Here is a 27,335-nt window from a genome sequence, read left to right on the forward strand (position 1 = left end):
GCAGCAACAACGGCGGCAGCGGTGAGCATTTATTAAGATTTATTGCAAACAGCTCATCACTCCAACGCCCCGTGTGTCACCTAGACAGCGCCTTTCGTTCTGTTTCCCACAGTGACGTACAGGAACGGAATTTGCAACCGTATCCACCCCGGGGAAAAACCTTTTACTACTCCTTCGCTTCGCTTTGATCAAGATCACCAGCAGCCAGAGAGCTGGAAAGAGAGTTCATATCCCCCGAGTGAAATGTGTAATGCCGCTCTCTGGCAAATGCATTCGTAGCGGGTGAACGCCGTGAGAAACGCCCGAAACGGGGCTTAACCGAGCATAAAATCACGTAGCATCTCCAAGCGTGGCAGCAGCTTGTGTTGGTTGGTTGGTTGGTCACTAGAGCTCTGGTACCCGGAACTGCGACCAAAATATCGAACATCGGCAGAACGGTCATACGGCCACCAAAAAGGCGATACGGTGGTGAAGGCGCCATCGAAATTTGTCAAGCTTAATGATGGTGATTCGTTCAGGGAAGTGGTTTTGTCTCGTCCCCGGTTTCGAAACCGTTTGTTCCCATCCCATCGGTCAGTCGGAAGTTTTGTTTTTTGGAAAGTATGCAAAAACGGTATTTCGTAAAGGGTAACGGGGCGCACCGTTGCAGAACGGAAGCAGTGAACCCCGTGCCCTTGCACCATCGGACGGACATCGACATCGAAATGATAAGACAGCAGGGGCTGCATGCTTTGCATGGGATAAAAATGCAGCTTTAAGAAGCGTCCTCAGCTGGTTGGTATCTTCCGTCTTTCCGTGCAGGTGTTTGCGTGCTTCCAATGCACACTCGCTGTGCGCTAGATGCTAGGGACGTTCACCAGGGACCACACAGAGCTACACGGGGGTTAAGCATGAACATGAACACATATGATCGGCTATTCGAGAGGCGTGCGATCGTAAAAAAATAAAAATAATCCACGCCGGTGCATGCTGGGGATAGGGTCGTAAATGTACCACACCGAAGCGATGTGGTCAGTACGGTACGGTTCCGTACCATACCAACCAACCAAGCAAAAAGCGGCGCTCTCCTTCGGCTGCAGGCTCGAGGCTAAGACGGGAAGTGCGAAAGACGATCTCGCCGTTGTTGTGCGATGTTACACGATGCAAAAGGATGGACAGCCACGAACGTCAGAAGTAAGTAAACGATCGGCTAAACGGAACGAAAACAATAACTAAACGAAACCATTTTCTGCAGCCTATCCCATCGCCGACGCACACGCTGCTAGTTCCTTGTGCTGGTCGCGCTTGGCGCTTGCGCTGGTTAGAGATAATTCTATCCGATCTTCGGCGCACCAGCCTCTTCGCCAACCGGCTGTGTGTGTGTGTGTAGCGTGTGTACGCACGGGCACGGAGTGGAAATAAAATCCGTACCATTAAGAACGGGCAGTGTAGGGTCTCGACCATGGTTGGTCGAGTTGAAAGACCCTGATGCTGCTGCTGCTGCTGCTGCTGCTGTTGTTGATGCACCCGATCTGTTCCGATCGAAGGCAGCATAAACCGGACACACCGCGGCGATCGCGCTCTGTGTGTGTGTCTAGGTTGCAGCACCGCTTGCTTCCTGCATTGGATAAAGTATCGCACTAACGTTGGAGTTTTGGGGTGCATGAAGTGGATGGCCTCTGCTGGAGCAAGCGAAGAGGCTTCAACCATGTCTTGGTGTGCCTTTTGTCTTATCGTGGTCCAACGGTATGCACAACGGGTATGCATCGTCGGCAGTCGTCTAGCGTGCCGTTTTCCTCGGCCTAAGATCGATTGCCAGTCTCGAACCGCGGAAGGCCTATGAAGGGGATGGAGACCAGAAACCAACGGCGACTGTGATGGCGCGCGAGGCGAACTGCAGTGAAACAAGATTGCCAACGAAAGATTAATTGCGAATATATATTTCACTGGGCACATGTACACTTACACACACACATACACCTACCGACGGTCAACCCGCCCGGGAGGGAGGTGGGTTGTCGTGATGGAGCTACCACACTGCTCACCACGAAGACGAGAACCGGCCGAGAGCTTGACTAATTTTTATAATACTATTAGTTATTTTCATTACCCTCCTGCCGCTGTCGCTGGTAGCCGTGGCAGGCCCGTGACCACATACCAGGTCTGCTTGCCCCTGGTTGGTTGGCCATTATAAATTATCAAATTAACTGAATAAGGTCCTGCGGTCGATGGATAGCAGGTGGTGGTGGTGGTTAATCAAACTTTTGCCAGGCTAATGCCGGGAGAATGAAACAAAAAACAAAACTTGCCACAAAGAATGTTGTCCAGGTGCATCATAGACGTCAACCGGCGAGTTTTGTGTTATTAATCTCCGGTGTCGCGGACTGTGGCGAGATTAGCCGTACGTCCAATTTGTGTTGCGTTGCTTGTTGTTGTGACCACCATGGTACCACTCACCGGTCCTCACCGGTTTTATGTGGAGGTCATCCTCACTAGTTTATGGACCGAGATGCACCAAGATGCACAGCGCACCAAGAACCCATTCCGTTTTACGATCGAGCGTTCCCGTTCTTGCGTTATATGACCACGGATGGTGCTCTTGCAACGGAGGGAGGAAAAGAACATGAACGGTGGTGGCGGAAATGGAGCGAAAAAGCGACTCGCAAAAAGGCGAGATGGCCCACAAGATCCAAGATGGTCTGCTGGTGTCGGTGTCAGGTTGCATCGCATCACCGTGGCTCCATTATGGTTCAGACAGCGAATTAGGGGATTCCGTGGGCTCCGGTGAAAAAAGATTTGAACGATGGTAACACCGACGAACCTTGGTGGACAATTTTTGGAAATATTTGAAATTTGAAGACGAAATTGCTTCCGAGTAGGGGTTTTCGCATGTGCTGTCGCAATGGTATGGTCCGAGGCACCTTTTCTTGATTAAATTACCAAGAAATGAATTGTATCAAATTGTGGTCGATGTGCGGTTTGTAATGAATCCTATACTTTCTGCTCGTCTGGAAAGGATACTGATGACTTAATTAATAATTTATTTGTAAAGTAGTATAATAATGTATTCTCTGTGTAAGCATCTAATCTCATCCCTCTATTTTAAGGAGCATGATTATGATCATACATTTCAGTAGATGCAGAGATGGTAGATTCCTGGCTCGACAATCGATCGATAATGTAATTTCCAGTTTATGGATGTTACCAATGTAAAATTTCACTTAATGGTAATTACAGTTGCAACAGAGAGACTTGCATAACGGCAAACGTACAAGTCTGAAACTATAAACGGTGTGTTTGATATCAATACTTCAAATTACGTGTGTTCATGAGTGTCGTTCTTCCATTCAAGATTTTTATGGTAATGCCTTAAACACATGCACCTCGCAAAAACATAACGAGGTGTACACCACACCTCACGAACCCCTCAAAAATAGCCAAAGAACATTATAGAAAGAAACTAAGGAAGTAAACCGGAATGTTAGCTGTGTTAGCAAAAGATCGAACATAACACAGTGGCGCAAAGCTAGCGAATAAACAATCGAATCTTCATCTGCAAGGCCTTGACGGAGCGAAATAACATCGATCCAATTCATAAACGACCTGTTCCTGGGGACGAACAACAGATAAACCACAGACAGATAGATAAACCAAACCGCAGGAGGAAAAATTGACCAATCATTCATTTTGAGTTGCAGCCAAGCAATTCAATTTCCTAATTTCCGTTTTAGTAATTTATTACCAAGAATTGAAAGAGAAAAAGTGTTGCATTTCATAAGGACGACGCAAGGACACAAGTATATGCATTGACGTTCCAAACAATCCGGAAGCTTGATAAGAAAGGTTTAATGAGCTCAATATATAGTACGGACCTAGTGCCAACTTTTCATCGCTTTTCTATCGCACTGCAAAATTTTCTGAGTGATAAGAAATTAGCGATCAAGTGATAAGAAGTGGAAATCGATTACTAAAGCTTTTTGTCAACATGACAACGTCAAGAGACGTAAGCTACGTATAAAATGGTAGATGATTGGTTTTTCCGATTCGAAAATAATTTTCTCTCTACTTCGCATGGGAATAATAATATATTCCTTATCTGTTAGGGTAACTTGAATAAATAAAAGAGTGTTTCGCGACTTATATTAAACTTCATTTATGATAATTCTACTGACGATAATGTAGAAAAACAACTAAATCGAAATATTTTTAAAATATCGCCAATAAATATGACACTGTTGCTGCACTGTGTTAAATAGGTTTTGTGGTCTCTTATCACGATTCCGCCACCACACAATCTTATGTTTGTTTATGCTAGAAGTAGGAAAATCCCACGTGAAAATTAAAATTTTGGTTGTTTATTGCAGAGAAAAATAGCGATTCGTTGAGTTATTGTAAATGAATGTTATGCAAGAGCAGCTAGTGTCAATAATTGGACTAACATTAACTTCAGTTGCATTCTTCAACACATAAAGATCGCACAGAATGTCTTGCGTAGCCTGATGTGGTGAGAACATTGCTTGAAGTTTCTTCTCAGCAAATGGACAATAGTTTTTAAAGAAAACAGATCCTCACACTTCATTATCACCGTCTAACATAACTGACGACATATGCTAACCAACACTTCCACCAAGTCCGGTCCGTGTCGAGTTTACGCCTTTTCTGATACTGGAAAGCGGAAATGGTCAGCGATCACATCCTCATTACTACCACCATTAACATCAATTATATAGCGAAAAAAGGGTAATGAAATCCATTATGAGATGCGAAAAACCATTATTTCTAATTCTTCCCCTCCGAAAAAGCCTCACGGCGACGGTACAGACAGGTTCTAATTCAATCATTTCCACTCACATGCACACACAAGCGCTCTCCTGTTGGATTCCTTGAGATGGAAAAAAGGGAACGGTACCCACCGGGGACGCTGCTCAGTGGCCGCCCAGTTCCGTTTATGTAATTAGCTCCGGCAGATACGAGCGGCAGCGGCCGGAGAGTTGTCCGTCCGTGTAAAGTGATTGCTATAAACTTTGCCCACAAATCATTGCTCGCGCTCGCTGCGCTACATCAAATAGCGAAGGTGCGCATCCTGCAACGCCACGCCAAGTCAAGCAAATCCACGTCTTCTCTCTACCGGTCTACCGGGGCAAGGTGACGTAGTCGTAAAACGGACGGACGCCGATGCAAATTCTAAGGTCGGTTTTATGTTACCATTTGCCCGAAGGCGGCCACCAACCACCAGCTAGCCACAGCCTTGATGGTCCATTTCTGTGTCTTCGCTCCTCTTCGTAGCTGCACATTCCTCTTGGACGATGATCGCACTCTTGCACCTAAAACCATCCTAGCTCGATCAATGCAACTGCTGCTGCTGCTGGTGCTGCTGGAGAGGCGCGCAAGCACGAGGTTCAATGCGGATCTCCAAACTGCCGCCACGGCATTCGTGCACGGTATGGATGATGGTCAGGGGCATAGACATCCTAGCGGAGGACTGCGCAGACAGCAGCAGCCATGGCAGCAGCCATGGCAGCAGCAGCAACAGAGCTACGACAAACATGGCACGGGCTTTTGTACATGTGTGTGTCCCGGAGTTGGAATATGTTAAATATTATTTACTCAGGGCGACTGTTCTTGCTCCACTCTTCGCGGTCCGACGGTGAATAATTGTCAGCAGCGAGAGAGTGCGCACAAGCGCTTGAAGGAGAAGATTACTATCTTCTTCTGTCCGTGGTGTCTGCCATTCGGGTGGTGTGTTGCTGCTGTTGCTGCCACGCCATATCGCCGTATGCTGATGCGCCAGGGCTGGCGGTGGCGCATACCTTGTAGCACTTCTCCGGTATGGTTGGCCTTGCCTTGTTACCTCTCCCGTTTTACCCATTCTCGCAGCACTGGATCGCTTTTGTTTTGCTCTTCTTGCCGGTTTCTTCCGCACAATCCGGGGTGGCATACGCGTCAAGCGCGAGACGCGTTGTGCGAGCAGACGGTCTCTACACACAGACACACGGTTGAACTAGGTGCCGTCGTGAAACGTCTTTAAAATGTTGAAGCAAAATAGAAACCATTCCATTTGGGATGAAGATGGAAGGAAATCTGTTAAACCGCACGCTCAGTAAGCACTATCAGTGGGTGCATGATTTGATGACGACGAACAGAAGATTCTGTTCTCCAAAACAAATTCCAACTCCACAGAGGCAGACCAAGCCGTCCGCGGATCGCGGTTTTTCCACACGACGCACGACTTAATTTAACGGAATGGCGGGGGCGCAAATCACGATAAAAAAAACCACGAATAGTGATGACGCTATCTATACACTTATAAGCCGTGGCCACACGGGGCGAAAATTTGCGCGCAAATTTGCACATTAATGCCAAAATGTTTTCGCTTCGTGTGGCAGGTGTAAAAACCCGAAAATTTATGCCGAAATGTCAAACGTATTGTTTTCATCTGTGTTTTGGCCGCTGAAGTTGATTTCCGAATAAATTTTGCAGTTTTTAACGATATTGTTGCTGTTGCTGTTATATTTATATTAAAAATGCAAAAACAATACGAAAAGAACCTACATTTTCGTAAATAAAGCGTTCGATAGCGTCAAGGGTTCAGCGAAAAAGTCCGCGGACGTATAAAAGTTTGACAGCGTGTAAGGGTTAAGCGAACCCGTTTTGGCATTAATTTTTTCGTTTGCGCTAGGGTTTTCGCCCCGTGTGGCCACGGCTATAGGCAACGACCATTGTCCGGGGGCGCGTGGTGTACACACCGAACGGTTGGCGATCGCTTCTCCGATCGGGGTTGGGATCCGATACCGTGCAAACAACAACAACAAGACAGAGGAGATCTGCCCCGACGACGGCAACAAAGTCGACGTCGTACGCCCCAGACCGTGCACCGAAAGTGGGCCGTGTGAGTAATGGGGAACGGGAAGAGCTCGAGGGGACTAGCCACGAGCCAGGAACAATGGTAAGATCACCTAGAGACGAGAAAAGAACCATCGCCAGTTGAACGTGTCTATTTGGGGGCCCGTTCAAGAAAAACAGCGATCGTCGGCCGGCGATCATCATCATCGTCATCACCAACCATCAAAAGCGTGCTTTCCAACTCCTCACTAGCACCCTGCAGCTCCGGTGTGCGCGATAGCGTCTCGTTCTTCACCGTGATCGCGAGGCTGGGGTTTTTCGGGCCGGGCTTTCGAGCTGATACATAATCAACGTCCATCGCGAAGCGGGCACCGAACGGGAGAGATGTGATAATCGACCGTTTCGACGCAACGCAAGAGCATCCCTCTGGAGCGCGGCCCACGGCTTTCGCTCGCCACGCGTTACATTTGCCGTCGGTTTACCGCGGTGGTTTCTGCTTATCGGTCCTAATCGAGTGCAGCGTGATATGCGATTGTGTTGGCATTTGGATGGACGGTGATGATTGAGAATTTTTGCTAAAAAAAGAAAGGTAAATACAGATAGAGAAGACCTACACTTGAGAGCGGATGCTATGAAGATGCATTTGTTCCGTTTCTATAGACGACACTGATCACTGTTGAACACTACACCACACAATGGTTCTTGGGTGTTTCACCGACACTGCACACCAAGAATGTTTCCAAAGAACGATCACTCGAACGGGGGGTTTAGTGTACGGTATAGCGCGAGTTCACGAGTTGCTGAAGCAACGGCGATGAGAGCGGACACCTTCTGATCCCGATCAGCACTGAACAGTGAATGGGCTGCTCCTGGCCGGCTGGAACGACCACAGCTTCGTTCGTTCGTTCTGAAGACGAGTGGGCGCCGCCTCGTACACGCACACTCGCCAACGACCCCAAGAGAGACAGCTGAAGAGACAGAGAGACAGACAAAAAGAGAGAAAGATTGCGTTGCCGGCGCTGAACACGGGATGATGGGAATCCGACGGAATCCGATTGCTGGACCGGGGCCGGTTGCCTCTCTATTCCCTGGACCGCGCGGATACTTATCGGAAGCCGCTTCGGTGGCTCCGGTACAGACATGTACGTGACATACGTGCTGTGTACGGGGTTGGTTGGTTTGTGACGGAATTTACTGCCCTGCCCGCGCTGCTGCTGCCACAGTGCCGGACGCAGAATGTGTGGCAGAATGAAGAAGGTGGAAGATTTTTTGTTGATGTTCTTGATCATTTCAAATCGAACTTTTGGTGCATTGCACTCGGAATATCATAAGTAAATGGTCGTCTAATAGTGGCATTTGATTTTTAAAACTAAATAAACAATGTTGTTATTACATGATTGTTTACTCAATTTGCTTAGAAGGCGCTCATTAAAGATAAATTAACCTTCAGACTCTTAATTACGTTCTACGTTTCTGACGAATATCATATGCATGCGAATAGAAAAAAAATCATTCATTCTGTGCTTTTATCTTTTGAGCTATACGATGAAGAATTACCTTCCATAACACTAAAATTGTTGTTGATTTTAAATAGAAATTACTTTCCTATCGTTGTAATCATTCTTAGTTTTTTTAAACTTATGTTATGTATTCCATTTCTGGACAAATGAATTTCAAAGCATTCTATTATAATTTTATCAGTAGCACAAGTGCTCCTTCAAAGGTTAACTAACGCTAATTCGCGCTAGAAATGAACTTTTTTACTAAAGAAACTCTTTCCCGACACTTTTAAGATGATAGTTTACAGCAGTACCTCACTAAATTACACTTTTTAAAAGAAGATTAGATGAAATTTTATAGAAAAATATAGATAAAAATGTTACAGCAACAATAGGGAAGCTTTTCTTAATAGAAATATGTTTTGCGAATCTTTTCATAAATCAGTGCCTTATCACCTCAAATCAGAACTACCAATGTTTGTCAACCTTGTGTTTGACAAAAATGATTCGTTTTGCAAAACATTCCCAAATGGATTGATCCAATGGGATCATGATCTCTTCATTATTCAATCAAAAATGATTTAGTAAATTTAGCAATAATGGATGTTTTCCATTAGAATTACTGAAACATTATATATTATTTTTGGACATTCCAACATGCATTTATGCCATTCTCGGCACACCACTAACAAACATTACAACGAACAGCGAAGTAACGATACGAAGAAACAAACGTAAAACTCCCTTTTTGGTTGTTGCAAGTCATAATTTCTCGTTTGTTTTTGGGGACACGCGTTTTTTGAGAAACACTCAGGTGTTTTGTCGAGCGATCCTGGTAACGTTCACTTGGCCTTCTTAGACTGCGCCATTAATCCTCGAAGGAATGCTCAAAATCCATAGCCACAAATATTGGATCTACACTTAAGTTTCTGTTAAACAGTTTTTTGTTGTTTGAACCTAAATGAGTTTCAAGTGCACTTGAATTGAAGGATTGTTGAGTAAGGAGATCGCTGAAACGGAGTAGAGGAAGTATTTCTTTGTTTTCAGTAGAGTTTTCAGAGAAAATCCCCAAATGGAACCAAACGTAATGTGATGTAAGGTATGTTCCAAAAGTAATAATGGAAAGTATGCTGATTCAATGATTGTTTGGCAATGATGCGAATAAACAAAGCCACGAAGGCAAATTGCGAATCCGATGTAAATGAGGTGATAATTTCGTATCGACGACCAGCAGTCGAAAGCAATGAAATAAATAACCGAAGACATCGATCGATTTCGACATTGCCATCGATTCAGTGCAAAATGATTTACGTGGTCTGCCACATCCCAACTGACCAATCGACATGGCCGGACACCTCACGAAAGTAGGTTTGCCCTTACTGGCCCTGAAAAGCGGAACGATTTTCCGAACGTTTTCGATCGATCTTTACTCCTGCAGCAGAGAGATGGATCTGCTCGGTCGGCATGTTAATCCGGTCCGTGTCCCTTTGTGACCGACCAGCAATCAACTCGAGACAAAACGGTTTTCGTTCACGGGGCCATGGTAGCCAGCCAGCCAATCGGGAACCCCGTAGCCATTGCTTATCAATTTGAATAATCTCGAGAAACATATTTAGAGTACGTAAGGACTCAACCGCCGCCGCCGCCGCTGCCGCCATCATCAAGCGCGTGCAGCTACTCGTGGCACACAGTGCTCAAGCACTACTCGGGGCTCCCGGTGCCCCGGACGCGCTCTGGTTGCTCATCCAAGACACTCTCTTGAACTCTCGACTCCCACTCGGTACCACCGACGGATCATAAGCCCGTGTGATGCTGGTGATGCTGTTGGCAATGCTCCAGTCAAGTGCCACGGTGGAGACCATCGGCGGCGCACAAGTGCACAAGGTCGTCCCGGGCCAAGATCGGCGTTGTCCATCTTGCTTACTGACCACAACAAATTACCTACAATCATCCGTTCCGATGCGAGCGACTGCAACGCGACTCGGTGGCTACTATTTGCATACATCTTTCGTCCGCCCGGCCGCTCGTTGGCCAAGTGTGATTGTATTCTTTAACACCTTCGACGATCGCACGATCTCCACTCCACAGCTCAGCCGCCTTTCGATCGGAGAGGGAAATTAGAATTGTTCGATCTTGGCCGTTGGTCGGTCGGTTCATCGGTTCGTTACTCAAAGATTTGAGATAATTTCGGGCAATCATTGAACTCGGTTACACCCTCGGTGGTGAGGTGAGAAATAAGCGTGAGCGTGTTGTGCAGGTCAATGCAGACTCAGGATACCAATTGGTTGACCTAGATATAATGATTCTTTTTTTTATGAAAAAGTGCTTCTTGTGGCCTGATATTACTGTGCGGAGGGTATTATTTAATAGCCCAATAGCAAACTGGAATAACCTCACAGAGCTTCACAATTTGCAGCAATGTTTATGTACCAGGTGTATAAGCTTAAAATTAGCGTTTTTTTGTCGAAAAAAACACTTTTTTTTTTAACAGAAAGTCAAAAAATAATTTATTCGAAGTATTTTTCCTCGCTAGCTGCACTTTATCCCCGTCTTTTGAGCACTTTGCGCCTACCATGCCTAAAGAATTCTTCATTTTATGAGGCAAATCACACATCAAGCCATTTCCAGGCATTTTCATACGAAACGAAGTGCTGTTCGGCAACCGCGTGACCTATCGACGAAAACAGGGTATAGTCTAAAGGAGTCAAGTCTGGAGAACTAGCGGGATGAGGTAGAACCTTCCGCTGGAATGTATCAAAGCAATTTTGGACCATTTTTGACGTGTGGCGATGTGGCGCTGTCTTGGAGAATTATCAACTTCTCGTGTCTTTGTTCATAACTCGGTCTTTTTTATTGTAAAGCATAGTGCAATTTGTTAAGGTTTTTAATGCTATCGATGCCCAATAACAGTTTCTTCAGGTTTGAACAGCTCATAGTAGCCAACACCCAGTTGATCCCACCAAACGCACAGCATCGTCTTGCGTCCAAAGCGATTTGGTATTGGGGAAGAAGCTGCTGGTTGTCCGGGATCGATCCAAGATTGTTTTCGTTTTGGATTCTCAAAATATATCCACTTTTCATCGCTAGTTAACACAACATACAAAAACGACTTTCTTTTTTGTGTAGAAAGCAAAATTTCGCATGTGTTTTGGCGTCGCTCCATTTGCCGATCGTTCCATTCATGGGTTACCCATTTTCCAATTGTTTAACCATTTCCATCGCACGTATACGTTTGGAAACGGTGGGTTTAATAACTCGTAAGTGCTGGGCAACTATTTTTCGCGATTGGGCATCATCTTTATCAAAAACAGCTTGCAATTCATGGTCCTCAACTTTTCTGGGTCAATTTTCACGCTTTTTGTCACTCAAGTCAAAATGGCCATTTTTGAACCGACGAAACCATTATCTGCAGGTGGATTTCGCTAGTACACTGTCACCATAGGCCTCTACACGCATTTTAAAGGATTCGGCAGCCGATTTCTTCAAATGGAAGGAACACAGCAGAGCTTCCCGCATATGCTCTTTTTCTGGCACAAAACTTGACATGATTATGCAAAGAAAAATATTCGTTTTTGCATAAAATCAATTATGATTGGCACTGATTTACGTGAACAAGTGTCTAACCCATGCAATAAAACAAAGAACAGGCCGATGACAGCTCAATTTACTCGATAAACCCATGTAGAAGCAAACGCTAATTTTAAGCTTATACACCTGGTAGACTGCATGGTTTTGAAGTGAAGGCTAAGAGTATATCAGTAACATCTGCCAAACCCTATAAGAAGTGATAATGAGCAGTTGAATTCATTTTCTTTTCATGAATATTATGAAAAATTTAACCGCGAACAAACAGTACCAAAAACTGAAACAGACGAATAGTGGCGACACTGTGACCATTGTAACCTTTTGGGCATAAAGTCTCGGCACCACCGGGTGCTGTCTTGCTCACTTCCGGTTGCACTGATCGACCGGTGGTACATTTATCGCAACGTTACCCAACTTTATTTCCTTCCATTGCTGGTATTCCTTCTTTCGCCGTTCTTTCGTTGCGTTTACGGCGCTAAAGGATCGTCAAGAAGCGGACGGAGCGGCGGGGTATACACCCTTTCCTTCGGTGCCGCAATTTCAACGACACATTTGCTTTGTTTCATTCTCTTCCTTCTCCCAGGTATGCCGGGCCGGACCTCTTTGGATGACCCAAGACGAGGTGGCCCGCATTTCTTCCTTTTTCTCCCTGTCCATCTTTCCGATCGATAACGTCGATCGATGAAAGTGATGTGAGGATTATAAAGCCGCAACCGACCGGCTGCAGGATAATGTTAATTATTGCGATAAGAGTGCTTTATGCTTTCCTTTATGGTCGTTTCGACCGGTAAACTCTGGTTAGTGTTAGCCCAATAACGTGGCGGTAGGGTTTTTTTTCATGTATGTTGGATTTCTCAAGATTCGTCCAAACGGACGAATTAGCTACGAATAACGCCATTTGATATCGCTTAAAAGTACGTTACAGAACCAATTTTATCCACTTACCTTCGGCTATCTCATGGAAGATGTTCTTGGCACACGTTACGAAGCCACATGTTGTAAGAATATTCAAATATCCGCTAAAGATTCTCACTTCTTAGATGTAAACAAAATCAGACTGTTTTATCTCTTTAACACAGCTCTTTCGATAGATTAAGAGTAGCAGTCAAAAAGCACCACACCGCAATGTATTACGATTTTAGCTAGCTACGGACTGATTTGTCTAAACAACAGCGCTAACTTAAAAACCTTAAAAAATATCACAAAAAGCACCGAAAAATCGGGAACGGACTCAAAAACAGCTGATATACGCCATCGCGACCGTGAACCAAAACAACGGTAGAGGCTGACTCCTTTTTCGCTTGGAATTTTGAGTTTTGATGAAAATTTCCTGTCTTTTGGTGCAAAATGCTCATATTTTATCGACCCTCACTGTCACTCGACTGGACGGAGAACAGTCAGCTTATACTGTACGGGTTTGGGAGTCGAGACGGAGTTGACGGAGCTTCGAGAATTGGCCTCTAGAGGGCGCAATGTTTGTCTCTCGCTCACTCTCTGGTGTGAGAGCGAGAGAGGAATATTTTTTGGAGCTTTGTCGTTGGGCCCTTAGAGGGCGCTAGTGCGTTTGAGATTGTTATCTTAACGGCTTATAACTTAACGTTAGTTAAGAAGTTAACTTATCTTAACGGGTCATAATTTGTAATTCGCGGTTTGGAATGCCGCTTATCAATTTTGTTTAGATTGTGAAGCTCTCACATTCTACGTCCTTCCCAACCGCTATAATCATCGCTTAAAGCTCACGACGTGAAGAGTACTGCTTTCCCCGAGCTCGCCATTTAAAAATTCAAACTCAAGAGATGTTTTCCAACGGATTGTATGCTACACTGCGAGCTTATGTGGCAGATAATATTCTTTCTAACGTACAAATAAGCAGTATTTAATATGAAATATGTTAAGTTCTAATCAACAACGATAACGGAGGTTCTACATGAAACCTAAATGAGCAGTCTCTAGGGAAAAAATACAATCTAGAGTTCACCGGCTGCGTAAAGTTTCACTCAAGCCACGCAGGTATACTCATTTTGAAAAGCAGATGCAAAAAACACTCTAACATAGCTTTTTTCTAGTAGGCAGTTTTGAAAAAAGTAAAAAGCAACATGAAGTAGAATAGAAAGAGAAAGAATAATGATTTGTGAATTTTTTTTTAGACTTGGGTGTTCTGCGGAAAAGCAGCCAAAAAATGATTTTTAAATTAACTTTTTATGCGTACTGTAAATATTTTTTATGCTTTCTCTCCAAACCAATATAACTGCATAAAATTTAACTTGTAATGCCCATTTGATCTATCCTCGTCTCTATCCTATCAAATTGCCGATAAAATAAAATCTTTTGCCATATCAGGAAATCGCTACTTGGTTTGATGATTAAAGTAGAAGATTTGAATAACGCCGAACTTTTGCCGATAACGATAATGGTGCTTATCTGTTAAGGAATACACTAATCTCGGCGCTCTTACTCATGGAATCAATATCCAAACCAACTCTCTTGCACGCCTAATCTTATCTTATTATGAAGTACACTAGCTAAGGTGAGCTTGGCGGCTTTGTTACGTGAATTTGTTTTGGGAACCGTTAGTTTACGATCCATTAGGAATCGAAGATGTTGGCCATAGCGAACTTTCTCGCCCGTCTGCTGTACAGCAAGCCACTGGCAGCAGTACCACCACCACTACCACAACAGCAGCAACGGAAATATCAACAGCGCAGTCTGCAGCTGCAACAACAACAGCAGCTACTGCAACAAGAGCAGCAACAACCTCAGCAGCTCCAGCCACAACAGCAGCAGCTGCAACAACAGAGACCATGTCAAAGGCGAAATCAAGAGCAGCAGCAGGAACCACAACAACAGCAGCAGGCATCGAAACAACGACGAGCCCAACATCAGCGGCAAATACAAATGCAGCAGCAAGTACAGCAACAGGAACAACAACAGCAGCAGCAAAACCAGCAAAAGCCACCGAGACAACGGCAGAGCAGACCTCAGCAGCGCAATCAACAGCGACAACAAGGACACCAGCAAAGACTACAAAACCAGCAAAGGGAAAAGCGACAACAACAGCATCAACATCAGCAGCAGCAGCAACAACCACAACAACAGCAGCCATCGAAACAAAGACAAACAAAATATCAGCGGCAAAGACAAATGCAGCAGCAAGTACAGCAACAGGAACAACAGCAGCAGCAGCAAAACGAGCAACAGCCACCGAGACAACGGCAGAGCAGATCTCAGCAGCGAAATCAACAGCGACAACAAGGACACCAGCCACAGCAAAAACTACAAAACCAGCAAAGGGAAAAGCGACAACAACAGCATCAACATCAGCAGCAGCAGCAGCAGCAGCAGCAGCAGCAGTCGCAGCAGCAGCATCAACATCAGCAGCAGCAGCAGCAGCAGCAGCAGCAGCAGCAGCAGCAGCAGCAGCAGCAGCAGCAGCAGCAGCAGCAGCAGCAGCAGCAGCAGCAGCAGCAGCAGCAGCAGCAGCAGCAGCAGCAGCAGCAGCAGCAGCAGCAGCAGCCATTGAAACAACGACGAACCCAATATCAGCGGCAAATACAAATGCAGCAGCAAGTACATCTGCAGTCGCAGCAAAAGCAACAACATCAGCACAACAAAAAGCAGCAGCAGCTTCAGCAAAAAGAGCATCAACCACAGAAACAACGACAGAGCCGTCGTCAGCGACGAAATCAACAGCGACAACAAGAGCACCAGTCATTGCAAAAACAACAAAAGCAGCAGAGAGAAAACCAACAGCAGCACAAACAGCAGCGACAGCAGCAACAGATAGTTTCCTACATCTTTACCGTGCTTGATCACGATAACAACTTTGTTTCAGCCTCTTTTGGGCAGTTCTCCTCTGCAAGTGGCTATTGTGGCCAGGAACGTTTAGGTTGGAGAGAAAGTAACAATTATTTTTGAATGAAGTTTAAAGTTTGATTTGGAGTAATTCCTACGATCCGGTTTACATAAAATAAGAATCGTTTTTTTATAACTTGCTGTGTTTTTAATGGTAATTTCACTATCGCTCTCTGGGGGGTCGCTCGACTTAGGGTGAAATGTCCGCATTACCACAAATATAAACCTGTCATCGCCAATATAACATTTAATTTTTAATCCCTATTCAATCTCGTCTCCAGCTTTTAAAATCGCGAATAAAAATGCAGTGAAAAGAATCTTAGGCTTATCAGCAAATCGCTATTTTGTTTGATGATTAAAGTAGAAGATTTGAATCACGCCGAACTTTTGCCGATAACGATGATGGTGCTTATCTGTTAAGGAATACACTAATCTCGGCTCACGTACGCACGGAATCGATATCGCAACCTGTTCTATTTTAAACTAGCTTGGCACACGCAATCTTATCTTATGATGACGTAGACTAGCCAAGGTGAGCTTGGAGAGTCTGTTGCGTGAATCTGGTTAGGGAACCGTCAGTCTACGATCCATTAGCAATCGAAGATGTTGGCCACATCGATCTTTCTCGTCGGTCTGCTGTACAGCAAACCACTGGCAGCAGTGCCCGTCATAGTTCTAGTGGCCCTCGTATACTGGCTGTTAAGATACAATTACAAATTTTGGAAAATCAACAACGTCCCACATCCGAAGCCGTCACTGCTAACCGGAAATGTGGGTGCTACGTTTCTGCTCCGGAAGCATATCTCTCAGCTCGCCAGCGATTGGTACAAGTAAGTTAGGTGGCATAAGTTCATCCTACATCATTCACTTTATGGCAAAATTGCTTCATTTGCAGTGCGTTTCCCGATGCGACATTTGTTGGGTACTTCAACGCCCTAACACCAGCCATAATGGTAAAGGATCCGGTGTTGGTGAAAAACATTCTGACCCGAGACTTTGACTGTTTTGCGAAGAATGGTTTCACGGTGGACGGGCGTTACGATCCGCTGCTGGCACATCATCCCTTTATGGCCGCCGGTGAACAGTGGAAACGCTCGCGAACCTTACTGACGCCATCATTTACCGGCGCTAAAATGAAGCAGCTGTTCCCGATTATGGATTCGGTGGCTGATGAGTTCGTTTCGTTTGTCAAGCGCAACCTTGGGAAGGAGCTGGAGGCGAAGCAGGTATAGAGGGCAGGTGTTGTCAGTAAATCATTTGCAGTTCTTCTTATCGGTATGCTTTACGAATTGCAGGTTTCAGCACGCTTCACGACACAAAACGTGGTAGCTTGTACGTTTGGTGTGGACGGCGGGTGTTTCAATGACACCGATAGTGAGTTCAGATTAATGGGCCGACGTGCGTTCGATGTGTCTCATTCGAGTTCCTTTAAAATTGTGCTTCAAATTTTTGTTCCGGCCATTGCGAAGCTGCTACCCATACCGTAAGTTGTGTTGATGTTGTTCGAAACAATGTTGAAATTAACTAAATTCACGTTTTCTCTCTCAAGATTTCTAAGTAAGGATGTTGACGAATGGATAAGGTGTTTCGTGGCCGGTTTAATGAGCAAACGAATGAATGCCCAGTCCGTAACGCCGCAGAAGGATGATCTGCTGACATCGTTGCTGAGTAACATTAACAAGCATAGTAGGTACCATCTGGTGCCCATTAGAGCGATTGTGATATTAATTTTTCTAACTTTTCTGACAGATGCATCGCAAACTGAAGTTACAGCTAATGCGCTGACGATTTTTGTGGAAGGGTTCGAATCATCTAGCGGGGTTCTTGGATTTGCCTTGTACAGGGTAAGTCAGCAAATCAAAGCATCTCTAGATTCATCTCTCAAAGATCCATCTTGTACTTCAGTTGGCTAAAAGTCCAGAGGTACAGCAGAAACTATTCGACGAAGTGAGTAAGGTATTGGCCGCACACGATGGACAGCTTAGCTATGATGTGATGCAGCAGATGGATTACTTGGACTGGGTGGTCATGGAAACGCTCCGGATGCATCCACCAGCGGCAACAATGCACAAGACGTCCACCAAGAAGTACATCATGCGTCGAGGACACCGGGATCAGGTTGGCCATGATTTGGGAGTATATGTCCGTGAAGGTACACCCATCCTGATACCAGTATTGGCGCTCCATATGTAAGATTGGTGGCAAGATTGAAGCATCGAATAGGCTTAAAGTGGTGATCAAATTGTTATTCGCATTGTTCTAGGGATGCCAAATACTTCCCAGAGCCGCAAAAATTCGACCCAGAGCGTTTCAGTCCGGAAAGGAAGGCGACGCACGAGGGCACCGTGTATTTACCGTTCGGTGAAGGACCGAGGATCTGTGTTGGAATGAAGTTTGGTCAGACTCAAGTGAAACTGGGTTTGCTGAAGCTCATTTTGCAGTACCGTGTGTCGATCGGGCCTAATCATAAGCCGTTATGCGTTGATCCACGGTCGCTTTTATACCAGGCGAAATATGGTTTGCTTCTCACCTTTGAAAAACGCTAATAGGGTAGTGATGCATATGTCCTCGAATAGAATTGTACACTCTTTTGAGTCGTAAATACAACAACCATAAAATTGTTTGATGTCAGAAATTGGAAATTTATACATTTGTAACTTCCCAAAACAAGTTGTTCTCTCGTGTTGAATAGTACTATGACTACTATGCGTATGTGTCTGTGCTCATTTGAATTCTAGTAAAAATGGAATCAATGCAAAGTTGAAATAGTAATCTCTCTAATTTAATAACGATTATTAGTTTTTGGAAACAACGGCAGGAATCAAATTGTTCGCTTCGTTGATATTAGAAATTGACTTGGACGGCTGCCTGTTACGTATCTTCGAGAAGGGACGAATCGTCAAGAAGTAGCAAATCTCTATCAAACTCAGGAAGCTTACTCCCATAAAGAGTCCCAGTAATCCACCACAATTGGCCAGCAAGTCAACAAATCCATACAATTCCGTGCGCTTGGATGTGATGAAATGTGATTCCTTGAAGTAAATCTCCAGCGTTGTAAATGCGTACCTAAAAAAGAAGTAAATCAAAGAATATTAGTTTCTCTAAGGCTATGCTCCGTTTGCGATTTTTTACTTCTCATCGTTGTTGTCCACCGGCATGGAATTGGCTTTCATAAACCTTTCGATATCTAAGGATGACTGGGTTATCTCTAGGTCGTAGTGTGTCGATTTGCATGCCGGCAGACAGTTGCAAATTCCTGTGACATGTGAATATTCTTCAACGAGATCCGAGAGACGGGCTGACGATTTTGGCCGAAATGTGTTTTTTGTGCGTAACATACAGTTCCATTTCCATGTTCCAAGAGAACAGACTTGAGTATCATTGTCATGGGGCATGGAAAACCGAACGCATTCGCACAACAATAACGTCTTGTTGGTGAGACACTCAAGCTCGCAGTTATCCTGAGTGTAGTGCTGGAAGAAGCGAAGTTGACGCTCATAGTCGAAAAAACACTGGCGCTTCTTCCATCCGTATGAGGAAGCGGATTCGGTTGTTTCTATAATTTGCGGTTTTAGCGCGATGTTGATTTCGTGCCCGAGTGGAATACGGATGTTACGCTTGGACGCTTGCGGATATTCCTTCGAATCATGCAGTATCAGTTTATATCCCTGAGCGAACCCCTTCAAAAAGAGATAAAGATTAGCTTAATGATTGATAAATGGATGAATGGTTGCTTCAGCGACTACTTTACTGTGCACATGTAATCGATGTCAGACAGGCTTTGTTTGAGATGCAAAATAAGTCCGGTGCCTATCCCAGATCCTCTGGAATAAACAGGAACCACAGGCAACTCGGGAAAGCCGGATGTAAAACGATCTACTCGAGCATTCTCCATATATTTATACTTTGTATGCAGGGCTCCTTTACGGAAAATTTGTTCTGGAGGAGCAATATTGAAGGTGTAACAGACCCCTTCGTCCGTTATAGTTTCTTGCATATAGTGGTTGCAGACATAGATATGGTCGTCGAAGGAACAATACTGTACTAGATGGTATTCATCCAGAGAAATATTTCTTAGCACGTTCACAATATCCATCTCATTGGTTCCGTTGATTGAATATAAGACGTTATCTTTGTTCACTTCTATGTGACAAACCTGCGTCACAACTTTCAGCTGTCCGACTCTGAAATGGATTAACCAAGCAATTATAAAGGATATTAATTAAACAAACTGCAATGAACATTCACAATCTCACAAAATTTGTATCGTCAATTGATCACCTACATGAATGGGTCTATCGATGCATTTGGACCATCGCGCACGTCACTTAATAGGGATTGCATTTCGGCTGTAAAGTTCAGCTTTTTCGATTGTACCTTTGTCTCTGGGCAAATCGTAATCGCAGGAAATGGAATTTCCCAGACGGGGGTGGTTTTCTCGGAAAATGTTACTATAATCGGTGACTCTTCCCATTTGCAGAACGTTTTATAAATCAACATACAACAGCCACCCATCGAAAGAAGAAACACAACAAGCCACCAAAACCTATAGAAGGAAGGAGAAATTGGATGTTTCTGGTGTTCATAAACCCTACACAATAAAAAACAACATAAACCAGATAACCTTTCACAGGATGTTCGGCCATTTGCGTCGAAATACTGGACACCGTGTATGGAACTACTCGTACAATATTCCTGGAACACTTCCGCCTTGGCGGGATGACACGATTGACGTCGAAATGCTCTCATCAGAAAGTCGTTTATACCACGGAACTGCACCAAGCAAAGACTGAATGTGTACTGAATACGTACAGAGCGATATGGTAGCTGTTGCACCTCGTTTCCCTGTTTGGGTGTTACGATGATGTTCAGGCGTTTTGAAGTCTATGAGTTATAATTACTGCACGTTCTTGATCTGATATGAGTATACAGCAACAAGAGGGCGCGGTTGGAGCTACTATTTCATTAACATACTGAGTGGTTGGCTCCATCAAGGTAAAGGTATTGATCCGTTTTTTTTAGTTTTCATTGTAATGGTTTTAGTCACAAAAAATGCGTACACAAATCCATGCGTTTTTAAAAACGTAAAAAACGAATAGTAGTGATTAGCTTTGCAAATTATTTGGATCAGATTGGATCAGATGAGCGAACAATTTATGCTTTACTTTAGTAAAGCATAAATAAACAAGATTTGAATGTTCTTTGTCAGAGAAGATTCAACCCTGGATTATTTCAATTTTAGATAAAATAATATTTGTTTGAACCATGTTGAATGATATTTCATTGTGTCATTATTTTCAATTATTTTACTATGACTGGATGTATTCAGATAATTTCAAATATATTGATGTTGCATTCAAATACTACAGTAAGCATAACATAAAAAAACACGAAACAATATACATTAATCCAATCTAAACAATATGATTTCGAAACTAAATTGAATATACAGAATATTGTATAAATTATTTGAAAACTTTAGTAAATTATAGGTTGCTCATTATGTGAATCAGCAGATCACTTGAGCAGGGTGATTATGGAAACGCTCCTTTGAATCGTTCCAGGGATGCAAATTATTTCTCCGAACCACATAAAATCAACCAAGAGGTGACTACAACAGACATAGCAGTGATATGTGCCGATCTTTACTAATTTATTTTAAGACAAATATTAGACAAACAAAGCTGAGTTCTGAAATTGCCTGATTTTGCAATGTTACTATGACAGAATTCCGACTACGTATGTGGCCATCTTACATAGGATTTTAGTTAAAGAATTGATTCGTTTTATAGGTGAAATAGAAACGCCTTTTTAATCTCTGTAGTCTGATAATAATTAATCTTTTTTTGACACGACGGCCAGCAACGAGCTGTTCACATCGTTGCCATTAGGTAGAAGCTTCCTTGGCTGCCTTTTACGCCTTATCGAAAAGGGACGAATCGTCAAGAAGTAGCAAATCTCTATCAAACTCAGGAAGCTTACTCCCATAAAGAGTCCCAGTAATCCACCACAATTGGCCAGCAAGTCAACAAATCCGTACAATTCCGTGCGCTTAGATGTGATGAAATGTGATTCCTTGAAGTAAATCTCCAGCGTTGTAAATGCGTACCTAAAAAGGCAGTAAAAGTCAAGATTGTTAGTTTCTGTAAGGCGTCTAACTATGCTCCGTTTGCGATTTTTTACTTCTCATCGTTGTTGTCCACCGGCACGAAGTTGGCTTTCATAAACTTTTCGATATCCAGGGATGACTGGGTTATCTCTAGGTCGTAGTGTGTCGATTTGCATGCCGGCAGACAGTTGCAGCTTTCAATGATGTCGTGCACGGGCCGAGGATACTCTTCCGAAACATTCGATTTTGGACGAAAGAATTGTTTTGCCTGAAACATACAGTCCCATGCACGAAGCGAGCAAACCTTAGTGTTATTGTCATGGGGCATGGAAAATCGAACGCATCTGCACATGGCTAGCGTCATGTTGGTGAGACACTCGAGCTCGCAATTATCCTGAGTGTAGTGCTGGAAGAAGCGAAGGTGACGTTCATAGTCGAAAAAACACTGGCGCTTCTTCCAATCGTACGCGGCCGCCGATTTAGATGTTTCGATCATTTGCGGTTTTAGCGCGATGTTGATTTCGTGCCCGAGCGGAATGCGGATGTTACGCTTGGACACTTGCGGATACTCCTTCGAATCATGCAGCATCAGTTTATATCCCTGAGAGAAACCCTTGATGAGGAGATAAACGTTAGTTTGTTTGATGTGTGGTAGATGATTACCTTAATGACTACTTTACCGTGCACATGTAATCGGTGTCCGACAGGCTTTGCCGGAGATACAACATTAGTCCTGTGCTTATTCCAGCACCACTAGAATGAATAGGGATCGTAGGTGTGTGATTGCCGCTCCAGTTGAATTCGAACCAATCCTCAATATAGTTAAACTTTTTGTGCAGAGCTCCTTTACGGAAAATGGTTTCTTGCGACGGCATATTGAAGGTGTAACAGATACCTTCCTCCGTGATTGTTTCCTTCAGATAATTGTTGCAGTCATAGTGAAAGTTGTCGAAAGAACAGAATGCTGTCTGATGATATTTATCCAGAGAAATATTTCTTAGCACGTTCACAATATCCATTTCATCGGTCCCATTGATTGAGTGTAAAATATAATGTCTTGTATTGAATAGGAAATTGCAAAGCTGCGCTACGATTTTTAACTGACCGATTCTGAAATGAGTATTATCAGCCTTAATTATGTCTAGATATTATTTGAATTGAAGCTTACCATTACAAGACTTACATGAATGGGTCTATTGTTGCATTAGGGCCATCGCGCCGCAGATCACTTAATAGGGATTGCATTTCGGCCGTGAAGTTCAGCTTTCTCGATTGTACCTTTGTCTCTGGGCAAATCGTGATCGAAGGAAATGGAATTTCCCAGACGGGAGTGGTTTTCTCGGAAAATGTTACTATAATCGGTGACTCTTCCCATTTGCAGAATGTTTTGTAAATCAACATACAACAGCCACCCATCGAAAGAAGAAACACAACAAGCCACCAAAACCTATAGAAGGAAGGAGAAATTGGATGTTTCTGGTGTTCATAAACCCTACACAATAATAAACCACATAAACCAGATAACCTTTCACAGGATGTTCGGCCATTTGCGTCGAAATACTGGACACCGTGTATGGAACTACTCGTACAATATTCCTGGAACACTTCCGCCTTGGCGGGATGGCAAGATTGACGTCGAAATGTTCTCATCAGGGAAGCGAATGGACCACGCAACTGCACCAAGCAAAGACCGAATGTGTACTGAATACGTACAGAGCGATGTGGTAGCTGTTGCATCTTGCTTCTATGCTACGGATGTCGCCATGGTGTCTTGGTGCTTAGAGTATTTAAGTTATAATTACTGCATGTTGTTGACCTGATATGAGCAACTTCAGCAAGAGGGCGCGGTTGTAGTGAAGCTTGTACTTCATTAACATATTGAGTGAGTAACCGCCTGTATCGTTTGAAGTAGAAGCATTGGTCCTTTTTTTTTAATTTACATTATATTATTTTTTCTTCAAAAAACGCGTACGCAAATGAATGCGTATTAGTATGAAACAGCAAGCTGTAGTAATGTTTTCTAATTAATTTTATGAGATGAGATTAAGGAAATGCATAAAAACTTAGATTAAAATTGACAAAGAGAATTTTGCATCTGAGTTATTGTTTATACAGGAAATTTGCTTGTAATTGTTTTATTAATAGCAAGATTCATTGTGTCATGATGATCTGTAAATAATCTTCCATTCATGAAGCAAACATGTATCAACAAAATTAAAAAAAAAAAATAGTTAAATATACTAAAACCACAAGTGTTTATTTGTTACGGATGTTATTTGCAGGATATATCAAATGAAGGGACAAGAGTTCACCATAAATGACCGCAAGATGTTTCACTAGGTATTTAGCGTTTCAAATGGAGTGCAAATAGCATTCGTAGTAATTTGCGTGAATTAGCAACGCAATAATAAGTGAACTGGGAATAGATAATAAAACCGTAAGTTACGTGGAGCATACACTCATTTGGGAATTGATTACAGAATTGCGATGGCTTAAAAGTAAGCAGGTGAGGAAAGGTTTTTTTTCAATTTTCTCATTTGATTTTAATCACTTGACATGCAACATTAAAGTTCATAGGAATGTACATTATGAGTGTAATTCCGTTACGTCCGTACGGTGGATTCTAATCTTAAAGGTATATTGATGACAGATGATACTTTAGTGAATTTCAGTTTCGAAATATAAAACATGTCCGATATGCTGTATAGTGGTAGTACCTCGAGCGTGCAATTATGAATTATTTAAAATCTGAATATTACTACCCACCTATCTCAAATTCCGAATAACAGGCACAAGAAATAAGCATAGCGAAGGTAGTATCGAAGGTTTACTTGCTTTTTGCTACGAATGGGGTAGTCCGATTGATAATATCTAAGAAATCATTTCTGCGTCCGTCGTTGTATCACCATTGATTGGACGCAGCAGAATGTAGTATAGTCCCTCCACGATGCTCAACAAACTGACGCCGATGAAGAGCCCAAGGAGGCCGCCACAGTTCGCCAGAAAGTCCACCATACCGTGCATCTCCGATCTTTGTGCGGGTATGAAATGCGTGTCCTGGAAAAAGATCTGCATCATCGAATAGACAGGCCTAGACCGGTAGAAGAAGAAGAGATGCACATTAAACCGAAAGTTCCATCATTTGATGATTTGAGTTACTTACAGCTGCAAATTCCTTAAAAGCTCCTCTTCGCTCACGAGCGTGGACCGAACTTCACGTTCTTCCGTGTGCGACTCTTCGGTGATCTGCAGATCGTAACGCACGGATGTACATGCCGGTAGGCAGTCACACTGCCGGAGATAGTCCACGCTCCCATTTCTGGCAGTTTGCTTCCGTATGAAGAGATGGGACCGTGCATTTGCCGCACATAGTGCTTGTGGTAGCGTGCAGTAGCTGGTTTCGTTCGCTCGTGGCATCGAGAAATGGACGCAACCACAGGACTCTAGCGTGTAGTTGGTCAGACATTCGAGCTCACAGTTGTCTTGATTGTAATGCCGGAAGAACCGTAAAGGGTGCTCGTCTTCGAAGTAACACTGACGCTTCTGGGCACTGTACTTGGCCAGCACAGGGGAGGTGATCATGATGTTTGGCTTCAGCGCGATGGTAAGCGTTTGCGAGACGGAGAGCCGGATGTTACGCTTGGACAGATCCGGATATACGGTCGGTTCGTGGATAAGCAATTTATAACCACGGCCGCGCTGTTCGTTTGGAGAGAGAGAGAGAGAGAGAACGATAGCGAGAGAAAGAGAGACAGAATTCTCATCGGAATGGACGCATGGAATGGAATGGAAATAAAAACGCAGCAGGAATTTTTTAGCTCACCACACACGAGGTGTCCACTTTGAGTGGATAATGGGTCATAATGAACCCTATGGCAGCATCTAAACCGGATCCCGCTACCTGCAGCAGTCCTTGGCCCTCATCCTTGCCATTGATGTCGTCGTCGTCCATGCCTTTACCATCGTCATCCCAATCTTCCAGATACTTGTACTCACTATGCAGCACACCATCGCGGAACATCTCGTCCTGAGACAGCATGTTGAACGAGTAGCAAACGCCTTCGTTCGTCAGCGTTACTTGCATATAGTTGGTGCATCGATTATCGCTGGTCGAACCGCACGTCGTTAGTACACTTCTGCGGTCCAGGGAAACACTTTTCAGAAAGTCCACCAGACTGGGTTCCGGTATGTGGTTGTAGTCGAAGATGAAGTTTCCCGGATTCATATAGATTCCCGAGCAGTGGTGGATGATGGCTTTCATCTTACTGATGCTGCAACGAGAAGGGTGTTGCGGTATCGTAACTTGAGAAATCTGCAGACGAAGAGCAGAGCCCAAATCCCTTCCTCCTTACCTGTCTTCGGTGACATTGATTCGATATCGGGCATTTTTCCTTGCCTTGAACGTCTGGGCATACAACGCGTTGAACTGCTGGGTAAAGTTGTAATGCTCCTTCAGCACCTTGATTTCCGGACATATGGTAATGGCCGGGAAGTTCATGTCCCACACGGGAGCCGGTGTCTCCGATAGTGTCACGATGACGGGCGTACGATCCCATTTGTCGTACGCTTGCTGAATCATAATACCACACCCGACTAGCGACAGCAGAAATACCACCAGCCAGGTGCATCTGGTGAAGGTGCAGAAAAGGAATATGATGATTAAAACTATTTCGCTGATTCGCTGAGAAGACGCAAATCCGCAGCACTTACTTCACGCAAGCGGAACGGTGGGCTCCGACAAAGAACCTCACACCGTGTACCGAGCTTTCGGAGCAGTACTCTTCGAACACTTGATATGCTCGGCTAAACACAAACCGGCGACGAATTGCCATGGCAAATTCTACTCACCACCGCCACCTGCGACCAACTGAACCAGTGTGAGCTGCCTCGATGATGGGTAGGTTGTATGGCTGGCCAAAAATTCGCATGTTTGGCAGAATGTAAGGAGTGGTACCTCTACGTTTGGAGTGTGGCTGAATCTCTTGGGAGGAACTAGGGAAAAAAAACTCCAGTCGCGTGGCACAAATATCGATTGGTACGAGGGTTTAAAGCAACACGTAGACAGGTCATGTTTTGTTAAAGTGTTGTTTGTGCCGTAGAAAAATCCAGGATGAAATTAATGAATTTCCTTTATTAGCATTTTACTGTGAAACAGTTAACATAAATAAATGTTTAAGCAATAAACGATTTACTTTTTTTGGCCTTAAACCAGCTGATTTATGTTTCCCACCAGTAGCAAGTATACTTTTTGAATTTATGTCAATTGTTTCACGTTTTATCTGTTGTATAAACTGAACCGCACTCGATAAGAAATGTCATATTATTTACATTTCACACATAAACAAGAAATAGGCATTGTGGAGACATTAAATTTCTCATATGTTAGATATTGAACTAGACGTGTATAAACGAAAGTTAAATAATTAAACAAAATATGTGTTGAATATTTTAAAAGTAAATATATTGTC

General features: G+C 43.8%; 6 protein-coding genes across 6 annotated transcripts in view; 2 read left to right on the forward strand and 4 right to left on the reverse strand.

The window, feature by feature from the left end:
• Positions 1-8,003, reverse strand: part of LOC125954324 (protein N-terminal asparagine amidohydrolase) — a 30,584-nt gene extending 22,581 nt beyond the window's left edge. The window contains exon 1 of the mRNA XM_049684519.1: positions 7,437-8,003. The gene's annotated coding sequence lies outside the window, so the exon portion shown is untranslated. The remainder of the gene's footprint in view (positions 1-7,436) is intronic.
• A 6,501-nt stretch (positions 8,004-14,504) lies between these two features.
• LOC125955371 (UPF0746 protein DDB_G0281095-like) lies at positions 14,505-16,069 on the forward strand. Its single transcript, XM_049686505.1, has 4 exons — positions 14,505-14,610; positions 14,728-14,759; positions 15,036-15,473; positions 16,040-16,069. The coding sequence occupies exons 1-4, from the start codon at positions 14,505-14,507 to the stop codon at positions 16,067-16,069; spliced, it is 606 nt and encodes a 201-aa protein (XP_049542462.1).
• Positions 16,070-16,361: 292 nt separating this feature from the next.
• On the forward strand, positions 16,362-18,304 carry LOC125955372 (cytochrome P450 6a2-like). Its single transcript, XM_049686506.1, has 7 exons — positions 16,362-16,588; positions 16,654-16,984; positions 17,054-17,241; positions 17,308-17,444; positions 17,508-17,602; positions 17,664-17,947; positions 18,022-18,304. The coding sequence occupies exons 1-7, from the start codon at positions 16,362-16,364 to the stop codon at positions 18,302-18,304; spliced, it is 1,545 nt and encodes a 514-aa protein (XP_049542463.1).
• A 249-nt stretch (positions 18,305-18,553) lies between these two features.
• On the reverse strand, positions 18,554-20,507 carry LOC125955373 (pickpocket protein 28-like). Its single transcript, XM_049686507.1, has 5 exons — positions 20,383-20,507; positions 20,044-20,304; positions 19,510-19,942; positions 18,891-19,438; positions 18,554-18,824 (listed from the first exon to the last, which is right to left on the reverse strand). The coding sequence occupies exons 1-5, from the start codon at positions 20,505-20,507 to the stop codon at positions 18,554-18,556; spliced, it is 1,638 nt and encodes a 545-aa protein (XP_049542464.1).
• Positions 20,508-21,495: 988 nt separating this feature from the next.
• Positions 21,496-23,501, reverse strand: LOC125955374 (pickpocket protein 28-like). The gene is made up of 5 exons (XM_049686508.1): positions 23,393-23,501; positions 23,051-23,314; positions 22,548-22,977; positions 21,942-22,480; positions 21,496-21,867 (listed from the first exon to the last, which is right to left on the reverse strand). The coding sequence occupies exons 2-5, from the start codon at positions 23,281-23,283 to the stop codon at positions 21,594-21,596; spliced, it is 1,476 nt and encodes a 491-aa protein (XP_049542465.1). The 5' UTR covers positions 23,284-23,314; positions 23,393-23,501; the 3' UTR covers positions 21,496-21,593.
• Positions 23,502-24,738: 1,237 nt separating this feature from the next.
• LOC125955375 (pickpocket protein 28-like) lies at positions 24,739-26,699 on the reverse strand. The gene is made up of 5 exons (XM_049686509.1): positions 26,578-26,699; positions 26,220-26,495; positions 25,691-26,138; positions 25,031-25,566; positions 24,739-24,958 (listed from the first exon to the last, which is right to left on the reverse strand). The coding sequence occupies exons 1-5, from the start codon at positions 26,697-26,699 to the stop codon at positions 24,739-24,741; spliced, it is 1,602 nt and encodes a 533-aa protein (XP_049542466.1).
• Between the last annotated feature and the right edge of the window lie 636 nt (positions 26,700-27,335).

The sequence above is a fragment of the Anopheles darlingi genome, chromosome 3 (assembly GCF_943734745.1).
Source record: "Anopheles darlingi chromosome 3, idAnoDarlMG_H_01, whole genome shotgun sequence".
Taxonomy (NCBI): domain Eukaryota; kingdom Metazoa; phylum Arthropoda; class Insecta; order Diptera; family Culicidae; genus Anopheles; species Anopheles darlingi.

Excerpts from the sequence above, each read along its gene's own strand:
- LOC125955371 (XM_049686505.1), top strand. The coding sequence starts at position 14,505 with ATGTTGGCCATAGCGAACTTTCTCGCCCGTCTGCTGTACAGCAAGCCA. Across the intron at positions 14,611-14,727 it reads ACGGAAATATCAACAGCGCA|AGCAGCAGCAGGAACCACAA; the intron begins GTCTGCAGCTGC and ends GGCGAAATCAAG. Across the intron at positions 15,474-16,039 it reads AAATACAAATGCAGCAGCAA|CTTTTAAAATCGCGAATAAA; the intron begins GTACATCTGCAG and ends TCTCGTCTCCAG.
- LOC125955372 (XM_049686506.1), top strand. The coding sequence starts at position 16,362 with ATGTTGGCCACATCGATCTTTCTCGTCGGTCTGCTGTACAGCAAACCA. Across the intron at positions 17,603-17,663 it reads TTGGATTTGCCTTGTACAGG|TTGGCTAAAAGTCCAGAGGT; the intron begins GTAAGTCAGCAA and ends CTTGTACTTCAG. Across the intron at positions 17,948-18,021 it reads CCAGTATTGGCGCTCCATAT|GGATGCCAAATACTTCCCAG; the intron begins GTAAGATTGGTG and ends GCATTGTTCTAG.
- LOC125955373 (XM_049686507.1), bottom strand. The coding sequence starts at position 20,507 with ATGAGAGCATTTCGACGTCAATCGTGTCATCCCGCCAAGGCGGAAGTG. Across the intron at positions 20,305-20,382 it reads GGCCGAACATCCTGTGAAAG|GTTTTGGTGGCTTGTTGTGT; the intron begins GTTATCTGGTTT and ends TTCCTTCTATAG. Across the intron at positions 19,439-19,509 it reads ACATCGATTACATGTGCACA|GGGTTCGCTCAGGGATATAA; the intron begins GTAAAGTAGTCG and ends CTCTTTTTGAAG.
- LOC125955374 (XM_049686508.1), bottom strand. The coding sequence starts at position 23,283 with ATGGGTGGCTGTTGTATGTTGATTTACAAAACATTCTGCAAATGGGAA. Across the intron at positions 22,481-22,547 it reads ACACCGATTACATGTGCACG|GGTTTCTCTCAGGGATATAA; the intron begins GTAAAGTAGTCA and ends CTCCTCATCAAG. Across the intron at positions 21,868-21,941 it reads GTGGACAACAACGATGAGAA|GTACGCATTTACAACGCTGG; the intron begins GTAAAAAATCGC and ends CTGCCTTTTTAG.
- LOC125955375 (XM_049686509.1), bottom strand. The coding sequence starts at position 26,699 with ATGGCAATTCGTCGCCGGTTTGTGTTTAGCCGAGCATATCAAGTGTTC. Across the intron at positions 26,496-26,577 it reads CACCGTTCCGCTTGCGTGAA|ATGCACCTGGCTGGTGGTAT; the intron begins GTAAGTGCTGCG and ends CACCTTCACCAG. Across the intron at positions 25,567-25,690 it reads AAGTGGACACCTCGTGTGTG|CGCGGCCGTGGTTATAAATT; the intron begins GTGAGCTAAAAA and ends CCAAACGAACAG.